Source organism: Coturnix japonica, chromosome 21 (assembly GCF_001577835.2).
Source record: "Coturnix japonica isolate 7356 chromosome 21, Coturnix japonica 2.1, whole genome shotgun sequence".
Taxonomy (NCBI): Eukaryota; Metazoa; Chordata; class Aves; order Galliformes; family Phasianidae; genus Coturnix; species Coturnix japonica.
Genome location: NC_029536.1, coordinates 5,693,025 through 5,706,086, shown reverse-complemented (window position 1 = coordinate 5,706,086; position 13,062 = coordinate 5,693,025). Strand labels below are relative to the sequence as shown.

Below are 13,062 nucleotides of genomic sequence, written 5' to 3'. Positions count from 1 at the left end.
TCGGCACATCACCCCATGTCACCCAGGGCAGGGGGTCCAGGCAGGTTCCCATAGAGACTGTCCCCATCCCCTACCTGTAGCTGAGCAGTGCAGCATGGCAGTGTCCCCAGCCACCACTGTGACGGAGGGTGGTGCAGTGACCCTGGGGGCCCCAGGGTGCCTCTGTGCTGTCTCCACGCTGACATCCACACGAGCTTGTGCTGAACCCAGGGCACTCTGTGCTGTGCAGATGTAGGTCCCAGCGTGCTCTGGTTTGGCTGGTGAGAGCTAGTGAGGGGAGAGAGTGCATAGTGAGCACCTCACATGTCCTGGAGTATGCAGCACCCTGGGATGTCCCACTCACCTGCAGCACAGCCTGGCTGTCCATGTGCAGCAGCGTCTGGTGCTCCACCTTCTGCCGTGAACCCAGTCGGCTCCAGCGCACCAGGGGCCGTGGCTCACCCCGGCCCAGGCACTCCAGGCTGAGAGATTTGCCTTCCTTCACTGTCACAGGACCTGGTGGCATCACTGACACTGTGGGGGCACCTGGAGGGTGGGGAAGGAGTCAGTGTGGGGATGGGCACGGGGACATCACCACCCGAGGGGCACCTGGAGGACATCACAGGGAAGGAGGTGGAGATACAGGGGTATCTGAAACCCCAGGGGTGCCTGAAGGATATCTGCATAGGAACATGGAACCGCCACCCCAAAGGCACCTGAAGGATGTCAGCATAGGGACGGGGACACCACCACCCCAGAAGCATCCGAAGAACATCCCAAAAGGACAGGGACGGGATCACTACCACCCTTTGGGCACCAAGGCCATAAGGGGATGGGGACACCACAAGATACAGAAGATATCAATATAGGGATAGAGACATCAGAATGGAAATGGAGGCACCACGACCATCCTGGAGCATATGGGTGACAATATGGGGACAAGGATGGAGACATCACCACCCTAAGAGCATGTGAAGCATGAGGACGTAGGGACAGAGATGGGGACACCCAGCCAACTTGTACCTTGCACCAGGAGGTTGACAACGCTGCTGGCAACGCCAAAGCGGTTGGAGGCAACACAGTGGTATGCACCCTGGTTGCCCACATGGGCACCAGTGATGGAGATGACAGAACCATTGGCACTGATCTTCACATTATCTGGGCAAGGAGAAGGTTCAGTGCCTGGGTGACCACAGGGACCATGCCTGGGCCACCCAAGGGACCACTGTACCTTGGAGGTGTTGGCTAGGTCCCATCCGCCAGGTGATGTTGATGGGCCGAGCACCATCATGGATGCGGCACTTAAAGGTGGCATCCTCGCCCGGGGCCACAGCCATGCTGTGCGGGTCAATGGAGATGATGGGGCTCTGCAGCCCTGTGGGGACAAGGGACAGGGAAGCCACTGAGGTCACCCACACTGCCCCTGGCACCAGTGCTCTTCTTTGCCCTGTGGATGCACTCACGGTAGCTGGAGCTGTCACGTGAGGTGACGGTGACAACAACAGTGGCCTCACGGGAGGTGCTGCCCAAGTCTGCCCGGCAGACGTACTCGCCCGAATCGGCCACAGAGAGCTGGGAGAGCCTCAGGCGGGACCCTGACATCTGGGGGATGGCAGGGGGTAGCATCAGCTGGATGCGTGGGGCCACCAGCCTCTACCCTGCCACATCCCCACTTACCTGGTGCTTGGCTGGGAGGGACCCGCCGCGCTTATACCAGGTGAAGGTGGCCTGGTCCTGGCCAGCCACCACGCAGTCAAGGTCCAGGGTCTGCCCTTCAGTGACAGAGGATGCTGAGGACTCAATGTGGATAGGCAGCGTGACACCGGAGGCTGCATGGGCAGAGTTAAGGCTCAGGTCCCTTCCAGCATCAGGGACCAGCACAGTCCACATAGCCCCATCCACAGCATGGCACTCACAGCGGGAGGGGCCAGCATCATCATCAATGGTGACAACGAGGGACGTCTCCTGTGTGACACCGCCTGTAGTCACCCGGCACACATATTCACCCGAATCGGCTGCTGACACCTGGGGGATGCGCAGGCGGGTGCCTGACACCTGTTGGGGACACCATGGGGACATGTCAGTACCAGAGAGTGGAGGACAGGACAGGATATTGGGGTGACCTCCCACTCTCTATGCCCTACCTGGTGGCCAGCAGGCAGGGAGCCACCACGCTTGTACCAGGTGACAGTAGTGGGACCAGATCCTGCCACCACACAGTTGAGGTCCAGGGTCTGTCCCTCGGCGATGGCAGAGGATGAAGACTCAATGTGTACAGGCTGGGAGGCTCCAGGGGCTGGGAACAGGGAATGGGGACATTCAGCACCGTGGTGGTACACGTCTATCCCAAGTGCTGCTCTTTCACTTGCACTCACAGTAATAGGTGCCAGCACTGCTGGGCACGGTGACAATGACGGAGGCCTCCTGCGTGGCAGTCCCCAGGGTGACCCGGCACACGTACTCGCCCGAATCGGCCACCGACACCTGGGTGAGGCGCAGGTGGGTGCCTGACACCTGTTTGGACACAGCAGGGACACGTCAGTACCAGCGAGCAGTGACAGTGCAAGTTGTAGGGCTAAGCCCTCCAAGTGACACCAGCTCCTTGCACCCTACCTGGCTGTTAGGGGGCAGAGCCCCACCACGTCGGTACCAGGTGACCTGGGGGTGGCCCTGCCCGGCCACCATGCAGTTGAGGTCCAGGGTCTGTCCTTCAGTGACAGAGGCGGATGAAGTCTCGATCCTCACAGGTGGTGTGACGCCCACAGCTGAGGAGCAGCGGGGTCAGTGGGTGCAGACACCCCATGGTCATGGCCTTGTGTGCCCTCCCAGTCCACACTCCCAGTACCATATGAGGAGCCAGAACCAGTCTGGATGGTGACAATGAGGGATGTCTCATGTGTGACGCTGCCTGTGGTCACCCGGCACACGTACTCGCCTGAATCGGCCGCTGAGACCTGGGGGATGCGCAGGCGGGTGCCTGACACCTGGAGGAACACACAGCAGATGAACATCTTGACACCCCAAAACCCTTCTTTCAGCCTCAATGTGCTTCACTGACATTCCCACCTACCTGGTGCTTGGCCGGCAGGGACCCGCCACGCTTGTACCAGGTGATGGTGGCCTGGCCCTGGCTGGCCACGATGCAGTCAAGGTCCAGAGTCTGTCCCTCAGACACGGAGGATGATGAGGACTCAATGCGTACCGGGGGTGTGACACCAGAGGCTGGGGATGAAGGCAGCATGGTCACTCCATGGGGACATGTAGTGACACGATCCCATGTCCCCATCCCTTTCCAGTCCCACTCACGGTAGGAGCCGGCCCTGCTGGGCTGGATGGTCACCATGACGCTGGCTTCCTTGGTGGTGGCCCCGCTGCTCACCCGGCACACATATTCACCCGAGTCGGCCGCTGTCACCTGCAGCAGCCGCAGGCGGGAGCCAGACACCTGCAGAGGGGACAGGGGGACATTGGAGCCAGTGTGGGACTGCTGTGACTTGCATGAGAATTTGTAGGCTTGCACAGGGGCCATTGGTTTGCAAGGAGACACTTGGGACTGCATGGAGCCAAGACAGTTTGCATGGGACCATCTGGGCTTGTGCAAACGCTATTTGGTCTTGCATAGGACAATGCATGCATATGGCCACTTGAAACTGCCTGGTTGCCAATTCGGCTTGCATGGGGACATGTGGAATTGCATGGTGCCATTTGAGCTTACATGGGATCATTTGGATTTGCACAAATGCCATTTGTGCTTTGACAGGACCAATCAAGAGCTGGTTTTGCCTGAGGAAATCTGGGCTTGTGTGGGGATGTTTGAGTTTGCCTGAGAACATCTAGGCTTGCACATAGCCATGTGGCCTTGCATAGGTCCGTAGATCAGCCCCAACCTTCCCTACTTTAGAGACAGTCCCCTCTGCGTCCCCTACCTGGTGCCTGGCTGGCAGAGACCCACCACGCTTATACCAGGTGACAGTGGCTTGTGCAGAGTTGGCAATGATGCAGTTGAGGTCCAGGATCTGCCCCTCGGTTACAGTGGAGGATGAGGACTCAATGCGCAGTGGCGTTGTGCCACCTGGGGCTGAGGACCGAGATGGGAGAGTTACAGACAGCATCATGCACCACCGAATGTGTCCCACCTAAGGGCACCAGGATCCTGGGAGGCCACCAGGAGCAGGACTCAGGCTGTGTCATGCTCCCTGCTACTAGGGACATGGTGGGTGTTCAGCTCCATTTCTCCCTGCTCGGTGCTTTCTGCATGGCTGCATGGCAGCTTTGCACCCCTACAGGTGTGTGTGCAGGGCTGCCCCCAAAGGCTGTAACCAGGTGGCACCTGGTGACAGTGAACCCAGAATGAGTACGCACATGGGTGGCAGCTCCAAGGAGCATCACCTGCCTGCAGGAAACATCCCTGTTCCCTCCCCATCCCCACTCACGGTAGGAGCTGGCCCCGCTGGGCTGGATTGTCACCATGACGCTGGCTTCCTTGGTGGTGGCCCCGCTGCTCACCCGACACACGTACTCACCCGAGTCGGCTGCAGTCACCTGCAGCAGCCGCAGGCGGGAGCCAGACACCTGTGAGGAGGAGGCAGGTCACTGAACTCCATGTGGAGCTGATTGGGCTTGCATGGCATCATCTGCCCTTGCATAGGATCACCTGGGCTTGCATGTGACCACGGGTCAAACCCAGCCATCGCACCCTGAGGACAGTCCCCTGTGCATCCCTTACCTGATGCCTGGCAGGCAGGGACCCACCGCGCTTGTACCAGGTGACAGTGGCTTGTGCAGGACTGGCAATGACACAGTTCAGGTCCAGGGTCTGCCCCTCGGTGACAGTGGAGGATGAGGACTCAATGCGTAGTGGTGTCGTGCCACCCGAGGCTGGGGATGGAGACAGGAGGGTGGCATTGTGACAATGGCTGAGCTCCACCAGCAGGAACACACAAGCACCAGCTCAGTGCTGCAGTACATGAAGACAGCCCGTGGGCAGTGTAACCCCTGGTCCCCACTCACAGTAGGAGCCGGCCCCGCTGGGCTCGATTGTGACCATGACGCTGGCTTCCTTGGTGGTGGCCCCGTTGCTCACCCGGCACACGTACTCACCCGAGTCGGCCGCTGTCACCTGTAGCAGACGCAGGCGGGAACCAGACACCTGTGGAAGGACAGAGGAACACCGGAGCCTGCATAGTGTTGCTGGGGCTTCCATGGGGCCACCTGGGCTCGCACAGTAATAACTGGGCTTGCAAGGGACATGAATCATTCCTGACCTTCCCCACCTTGGAGACAGACTCTGACATGCCCTACCTGGTGTCTGGCTGGCAGGGACCCACCACGCTTGTACCAGGTGACAGTGGCCTGAGAGGAGCTGGCAACGACACAGTTGAGGTCTAGGGTCTGTCCTTCAGCCACGGCAGAGGAGGATGCTTCAATCCTGACGGGAGCCTGGCCACCTGAGGCTGGTCGTCCTGGAGAGGGAAGGAGTGATGGTCGGATGATGGCATGACACCTGGGGCCATCCATGGCCACCTGCAGTGCAGGGCCCAGCCTCACCATAGGGCAAACCAGAATTGGACACAACGGTGACGATGACAGATGCCTCCCGGACACTGGTCCCTGAGCTTGCCCGGCACACATACTCGCCCGAATCAGCCATAGTGACATGGGGGACACGGAGACGGGATCCTGATACCTGGCGGGGACACATCAGTATCAGAGAGAGGAGCACAGGGCAGGATTCGGAGTGGCCTTCTGTTCCCTGTGCCCTACCTGGTGGCCTGCTGGCAGGGAGCCGCCACGCTTGTACCAGGTGACAGTGACTTGGCCAGATCCTGCCACCACGCAGTCTAGGTCCAGGGTCTGTCCCTCAGTGACAGAAGGTGACGAGGACTCGATACGCACAGGTGGTGCAGCTCCTACAGGAATCAAGGTGGGCTGTAGGAGCAGCAGGCACCCAGGGCACCCCAAAACCATCCCCAAACCCTGTGGCATCTCCAAAGCAGCATCCCCAACCCTTACCTGGCACCACCACCACCTCGATGCTGGCGCGGGCTGTGCCAGCAGCACTGGTGCCCACGCAGAGGTAGATGCCACCGTCAGCAACAGTGATGGAAGGGATGACCAGCGTGGCGATGTCAGTGCGTTCAGAGCGGGACTGCAGCATGGGGATGGGGTGAGTGGTGCCTAGAGCGTGCCACCAGACCCCAGAACACCTCTGGGTGCTGTAGCCAGCTCACCTGGGGTGGCAAAGTGCCACCCTGCTTCTCCCAGGAGATGGTGGCAGAGGGTGACCCGGACACACGGCAGTACAGCCGCACTGTTGAGCCCTCCTGCACCTCCGTCCTCTCTGGGCTAACCTGCACCCGCGGCTCATTGGCACCTGCAGGCAGCATGCGTTCAGTGCCAGCACCGCAATGGGGACATCAAGGACATCAGAGGACACTGGGGACATTGGGGTGCAATGCTCACCTTGCACTTGAAGGTAACCCCGTGCCATGTCCTGCCCGGCACTGTTGCGTGCGCGGCATGCGTAGTGCCCTTCATCAGATGGCTCGACAGAACTGAACCGCAGCGTGTCACCCTGGACAATCGCTCGCGGTGGCAGCGCACCTGCAGGGACACGGGCACCACATCACCCCCAATGCATCCCCCAGCCCAGTCCCCATGTCCCCACACATGGTGAGCACCTACCGAGCCACTCGAGGGCGGGTGTGGGACTGCCGGTGGCCACGCAGCGGAACTCGGCTGGCTGCCCCAGTGCCACGCTCAGCTGCGCTGGCTCCACACTGGCGGTGGGGGCGGTGGCAGTGGCAGCTGTGGTAACACGTGGCGGGGGCTCAGGGTGCGCCGGTGCCCTCCAGGGGGTGGCACAAAGCAGAGCAATGGCGTGGTGTGGGGTAAGCGGTGGAGCCCAGCATGCAGCAGGCAGGGGGTGTGCGTGGCCCCAAACAGGTCCCCTTGCGGTGACTTACCTGGTCTGTGCCCCTCCATAAACTCCACAGGTCCATAATACATCTGGGTTTTCGAGGGGGCTGAAAGGGCAAGACCAGGTTTAAGCTTGATGGGGCCCGTCACCCCAGTGTCTGGGTTCCAGCTTTTCCAGGAGCTTTCACCCAAACAACACTTGGGGCTCCCACTGCTCAGCTCCTGCCCATTTGGAGGCACCCCTCAAGGCTTTAGGGGGAGAGGAACACACCCTGGACGTAGAGTGTGGCTGTGCCCTCGTCCATGTCCAGCATGTTGGAACCAGTGCATACGTAGACACCAGCATCCTCAGGCTGCACGTTGCGGATAGTTAGGATGCCATTGAAGTCCATGGCACGTGATGGCAGCGTCCCGTGGTTCTGTCGTGTCCACACCAGGGTGTAGGCAGGGGACTGGTGGAGGACAGGGAGTGAGGAGGTACTCAAGGGTGCTTGTAGGACCCACACGGTTGGATGGGCACCCAGGGGTGTCTGTGTGCCCTGCATGGCACCACGAGGACCCACTCAGGGACAGATGGGCATCTAAATGTGTTTCCACCCCTGTGTGGAAAACCAGGGGTGTCTGTGTGCCATCCTGGTGGACACTCAAGGGTGCCACTGAACCATGGGTCCAGGGAGGTGGCCAGGGGTGTCTGTGTGTCCCTGTGGCCATGTTGGTGCCTAAGGGTGGCTGTATGGTGACATGGGCACTCAAAAGGCCTGAAGGATCCAGAGAGCACCCATGAGTGCCCATATTCCCCAGACGACCCAGAAAGCACTCATGGGTTCCCCTTTGAGACCTCCTGAGCTCTCAGGGGTGCCTGTGCCCCCTGCTCACCTTGCTCTTGGCTGTGCAGATGAAGGTGACGTCAGTCCCAGGCTTCACTCTCTGCACCCTCTTCTCCTCCACAGTGACAGTGATGGGCTTGGTGGGGGTCTCTGTGCACAGACAAGAGGGCTGAGCCCCATCCGTGTCTTCATTCCCTGTCACCACCCCACCACCCCCAATCCCCTACCAGTGACGATGACCTCAGCGCGGCTGGTGTTGCTGTGCTGCAGGTTGCGGCAGGAGCAGACATAGACACCAGCCTCAGAGGGCTGGATGCTGGCAAAGTGCAGCTCCTCACCTGGGGGAATGGGGTGGGTGAGACTCCCATGTCCCCACCCTCATCTCTCGTTCTCATCCCCATCCCCACCCCTGCCCTATCCAAGTCCCAATTCCTTCAGTTCCTCGTGGCTGTTGGCAACTATAAGCATCCCCATCTCTGCCCTACTCCTATCCCATTTTCTTGTCCCCATTACTGCCTCCACCCCCATCCCCATCCCAAGACCTTGCCTTGCCGCCGGCTCTGGGCACTGCTGGGTAGGGGCCGTCCATCCTCCCGGGACCAGTGGTAGTACAACGGGGGCTCCCCACTGGCCTGGCACCGCAGTGTGACTGCGCTGCCCTGCGGCACTGCCGTGCGCGGTGGGTGGACACGGACAGCAAGCAGGGACGGTGAGCCCAGCGGGACACAGGTCTGGCCCCTCACACTGGGGTCTCCTGCATAGCCTGGAGCACACCTGTGGGGGGACATGAGAGGAGGATATTGGGGTTGATATAGGGATGGGGATATCAGGGTGAGGAAATGACTGTGCTGAGATGAGGATTTTGGGGTGGGGATATGGGGGTGATGTTATGGGGGAGGGATATCAGGATGGGGACACTGGGGTAAGGAATACTCAGGTGAGGATGTGATGATATTGGTTGTGAGAAGGCTGGGGAGGGGAAAAGGGGTGACAACATTGGTCTGAAAAATCAAGGTGAGGATGTTGGGGCAAAGATATGGGAATGTCAGGTTGCCCATACTGGGGTGTGGATGTTGAGTACAGATATTGGGGTTGGGATACAGGAAGGATGTTGGATTGGGGTGATGATATTGGGTTGGGAATGTTCAGGTGTGGATATAGGGATAAGAATATGGGGGGGATATTGGGATGGAGATATTGGGATGATTATATTTGAGTCACAATACTGGAATGGAGGTTTTGGGGTGGAAACGTTGAGGAGAGGATATGAATATAGAATACATTCTAGTCAGGTGGGGATATCAGGATGTGGACAGAGGGTGAGGAGAGCCAAGTTGATTGTTGGGATGACAACGTAAAGGTGAGCATATCAAAGCGGGTACACTGAGGTGCAAGTATCTGAGTGGGTCCTTCGGGCTGAGAATATTAGGGTGGGTATACCAAAGTGGGTACTTCAGAGTGTGGATAATGGGGTGGATCCATCAGGGTGAGGACATAGGGGTGAGTCTATCAGGATGGGTATATTGGGGTGAGCCCATCAGGTGCCCCCATGCTGCTCACCGCTCGCAGTACTGCCCGGTGTATCCTGGCTCGCAGGCAGTGCAGCGGTACCCGCCACCTCCCAGGCTCTCACAGGTCCTCGAGAACCTGCAGGGACAATAGGGCAGCATGGGGCTGACCCCTCCCCGTGCCCACAGCCCCCAGCACTCACTGATTCTCTGGGTGCAGCAGCGGGCAGGCGCAGGGCTGGCAGTCCTCAGGTGTGCCAGCGGTGGCATCCCCGTAGAAACCAGGAGCACATTGATCGCAGAAATCCCCCGCCGTGTTGTGCAGGCAGCCCTGTGGGGCACACAGCAACGAGAGGATGGCCCTGCCAGGTGACCCCCCATCCCAGAGCACTGTGTGCTGCCAGCAGCCCTCCCCACTCACGGAGCAGAGGCCGCTCTCGGGGTGGCAGGCGTCGGAGTGGCCATTGCACTCGCAGAGCTCGCAGTGCCCCAGGTACAGGCCTCCCCCAGTGCGCGTGTAGCCAGGAGCACAGTCCTGAGGGGAAGAGAAAGACAGTCAGTGCCACGGCCACAACAAGGCCCGCAGGATGGGTAGGACCACGCAGGCCGCACCAGGCCCCATGCGGCGTGCAGGGCAGTGCAGGCTGCACTGGGCCTACAGGCCTTGCAATCCCAGCTCACCTGGCAGGACAGGCCGCGATAGCCCGGCGGGCACCGGCACTCCTCCACCTCTGGTGCTGGGGGCAGGCCGGGCCGGGGGGGCACAGCTGTGTCCATGCTGAGGGCGGCAATGGCAGCCCAGGCCGTGCTGCTGGCGTAGGTGGCACGGATGAGGATCTCGTCGAGGTCCGCCAGTGCCATCATCAGGTGCTCCCGTGTGGCCGGCTGCCCGTCTGGCCGCTGCCAGTGGTGCTGCAGGCAGGGGGTGATGTCAGGGGGGCACCACCTCAGTGCACCCCCCTGGAGGATGAGGACCAGCTGAGCCCAATTCTCCTACCTCCCGGAAAACAATCTCAAAGGCACGCGGTGTGCGGGGCAGCAGTTCAGTGTGATGTCGTTGCCCTGTGGGTGAAGAGGGGGGGGTCAGCATATCCCAGTGCCAAACATCCCCACAATCCCATAATCACCTACTGACCGTGATCTGGATGTCGGCATCAGGCAGGGGGCCCCCCCGGCCCCCTGGGGTGTAGGTCAGGGTGTAGCGGAGCCGCCCACCGTAGGAGCCCACCTGTGGGTGGGAAAGGGGTGGTGGGAATTGGGGGTGCCCAGTGCAAGTGTGGGCCCCTGCTCAGAGCAGCAGGTAGGGAGGAAACTGGGGCTGCCACTGGGAAAAGGACGTGGGGAGGGGGAAAGGGAAGGGAGAGGGGGAAAGGGAAGGGAAGGAGGACATGGAAAGGGGAAGGAAAAAGTGAACAAATAAAAGGGAAATGAGGAGAAAATAGGGGGAAAATAGGAAAAAATAGGGGGAAAAGGGGAAAAAGGAGAAATGGAGAAGAAAGGAAGGAGAAAAAAGAAAGGAGAAAGGAAAAAGGAGAAAGGAGAAAAGGAAAAAGGAAAAAGGAAAGAGGAAGAAAGGGCAAAAAGGAAAAAAGAGAAAAGAAACAAGAAGTAGAAGAATAAAAGAAAATAGAAAAGCAAAGTAGAAAGAGAAGAGGAAAAGAGAAAAAAGGAATAGAAGATAAGGAAACTGAAAAGATAAAGCAGAAGATAAGAAGAAAAAGGGCAGAGAAAAGAGCAAAAGAAGAAGAGAAAGTGAAAATGGAAGAGGAAGAAGAATGAAAGAAAAGGAAGGAGGGAGGAGGAGGCACTGGGAGTCCTCACCACATCTGAGCAGCTGGGGCCAAAGGTCCCCACCAGCCCCAGGGAAGGGATGCCCACAAGCAGTTACCTTGTCGCCCAGGTAGGGCTGGGGCAGCTGCCAGTAGTAGGACTCAGGGGACAGCTCCCCAAAGCGCCCATAGGTGAGCTGGGGCCCCTGGGTGCCCATTTCCACGCTGAAGCCAGTGGTCACGCGGGTGCTGCGCTGGCGGTTCACCAGCGCAAAGCCCTGCCAGCTCCCAGCAGCAAATGGAGTCCGCACCTGTGGGACAGTGGCTGAGTGCCTCGGGGACACCGGGGGACAGCAGGGACCTGAGGGGATGGGGGACTCACCGTGTCGCGGGAGTAGGAGGTGCTGGTGCAGTGCTGTACGATGCCCATGCAGAAGCAGGGCAGGCAGCCCACTGGGTTTTCGGCACTCAGGTGGAAGTGGTGGGGGCGGCAGGTGGCACAGCGCGGGCCCTCCACGTTGGCCTGTGGGATGGGGCAGGTGACGTTGTTATCCCCGTCCTGGGACAGGGACAGGGACAGGGACAGGGCGCAGCAAGGGAACACGACTCACCTTGCACTGGCACAGCCCACTGGCATCACACTGCTCACTGGTGCTGCCCTGCATGTCACACTGGCACTGGCCACCAGCAGCACCTGGTTCTGGGGATGGCAGTGGGGGGAAAGAGGTTAACTAGGGTCCCCAGCATCAGCACGGGGACACTGCGTTTTCCCCTCCCCAAGGCTCACCACGGCACAGCTCTCCCCGCAGTGGGTCCCCCACGTAGCCAGGCAAGCACCTTTGAGGAAGAAGGAAATAAGGCGGTGAGGGGGGTCCTCAACACCCCCACGCACCTCCTTGACACCACTGTCCCCTGCACCTCTCGCAGAGCCGCCCGGTGTGTCCTGGAGTGCAGGCACTGCATGTGGGCTGCCCGTCTGTGTCCTCAAAGCAGCTCCTGCACGGGACAGGAGGACAAGGGTAATGGGTGCGCCCCAGCTGGCTGCGCTGGGGACACAGAAAGGGCTGGAGAGCACCTACTGGCTGTCAGTACGGGGACCGTGGCATGGGCAGGGCTTGCAGTCGCCTGGGGTCCCACGGGTGGCATCACCATAATAGCCAGGCTGGCACTTGTCACACTGAACACCCTCCGTGTGGTCCCGGCAGCCCTGGTATTGTGGGGAGAGGATGATGCTGGCATAACAGAAGGGTCCCCACCGTGTCCCCCACACCATCCCCACAACAGTGCCATGCTCACCTGGCACTCTCCGGTCTCGGGGTGGCACTCAGTGGCGTGCCCATGGCACTGACAGCGCTCACAGGTGCCCAGGTAGAGCCCGCTGGTGCTGCGCGTGTAGCCCACGTCACAGTCCTGCAGGGACAGGAACAGGTGTGGGCCACCAGTTGTGTCACCAAGGCTGTGGGGATGGTGGGGAGCTCACCTGGCACGAGGGGCCACGGTAGCCAGGGGGGCAGGTGCAGTCCTCCACCTCCAATGCCGGTGGCCGGCCAGTGGCATGGGGCACGGCCACATCCAGACGGACATCAGTGAGCCTGGAGGGCGAGGCAGGACGTTCCCACCGCCCTTTCTGTGCATTCCCCATCCCCAGCCAGTGTCACCTGCCCCACTACCTGCTCTCTATCTGCTGCTCTGAGTAGGATGCACGGATCATAAGGACATCGATGTCGGCCAGGGCCATCAGGAGGTGCTCCCGGGTGGCATCGCGCCCATCTGCTCTGCGCCAGGCATGCTGCTGGCACAACCCTGTGGTGACCAACACGTTCCTGAAGCCCCCATACCCACCCCAGGGGGACACTGGCTCTCACCTCACGGAAGGGCACGGTGACAGTGGTGGGGACATCGAGCATAGGGCTGGCATTGGAGAAGTACTTGAGAGAGATCCCGTTGCCTTGCAGCAGGACATCGGGCTGGTGCTTCAGCAGATGGGCACCCGCCGGTGCACGGTGTGTCACCATATACTTCAGCTCACCCCCATACGACGTCACCTGCACAGGGACAGGG

At 60.1% G+C, this 13,062-nt stretch overlaps 1 protein-coding gene across 1 annotated transcript in view; it reads right to left on the bottom strand.

Moving 5' to 3' along the window:
• Positions 1–13,062, bottom strand: part of HSPG2 (heparan sulfate proteoglycan 2) — a 30,459-nt gene that overhangs the window by 9,601 nt on the left and 7,796 nt on the right. The window contains 46 exon segments of the mRNA XM_032448681.1: positions 75–267; positions 344–525; positions 1,003–1,137; positions 1,211–1,354; positions 1,443–1,581; positions 1,657–1,808; positions 1,896–2,034; positions 2,124–2,275; positions 2,355–2,493; positions 2,593–2,744; positions 2,825–2,963; positions 3,050–3,201; positions 3,286–3,424; positions 3,906–4,057; positions 4,413–4,551; positions 4,706–4,857; positions 4,990–5,128; positions 5,281–5,441; positions 5,527–5,665; positions 5,743–5,888; positions 5,992–6,127; positions 6,210–6,352; positions 6,442–6,582; positions 6,664–6,786; positions 6,945–7,004; positions 7,169–7,349; positions 7,774–7,874; positions 7,952–8,062; positions 8,272–8,498; positions 9,285–9,371; positions 9,436–9,563; positions 9,654–9,767; positions 9,914–10,144; positions 10,230–10,279; positions 10,282–10,294; positions 10,368–10,460; positions 11,121–11,312; positions 11,384–11,524; positions 11,613–11,701; positions 11,789–11,838; positions 11,920–11,997; positions 12,081–12,208; positions 12,298–12,411; positions 12,482–12,593; positions 12,672–12,790; positions 12,867–13,046. Of these exon segments, the coding sequence (XP_032304572.1) occupies positions 75–267; positions 344–525; positions 1,003–1,137; positions 1,211–1,354; positions 1,443–1,581; positions 1,657–1,808; positions 1,896–2,034; positions 2,124–2,275; positions 2,355–2,493; positions 2,593–2,744; positions 2,825–2,963; positions 3,050–3,201; positions 3,286–3,424; positions 3,906–4,057; positions 4,413–4,551; positions 4,706–4,857; positions 4,990–5,128; positions 5,281–5,441; positions 5,527–5,665; positions 5,743–5,888; positions 5,992–6,127; positions 6,210–6,352; positions 6,442–6,582; positions 6,664–6,786; positions 6,945–7,004; positions 7,169–7,349; positions 7,774–7,874; positions 7,952–8,062; positions 8,272–8,498; positions 9,285–9,371; positions 9,436–9,563; positions 9,654–9,767; positions 9,914–10,144; positions 10,230–10,279; positions 10,282–10,294; positions 10,368–10,460; positions 11,121–11,312; positions 11,384–11,524; positions 11,613–11,701; positions 11,789–11,838; positions 11,920–11,997; positions 12,081–12,208; positions 12,298–12,411; positions 12,482–12,593; positions 12,672–12,790; positions 12,867–13,046 (6,127 nt within the window).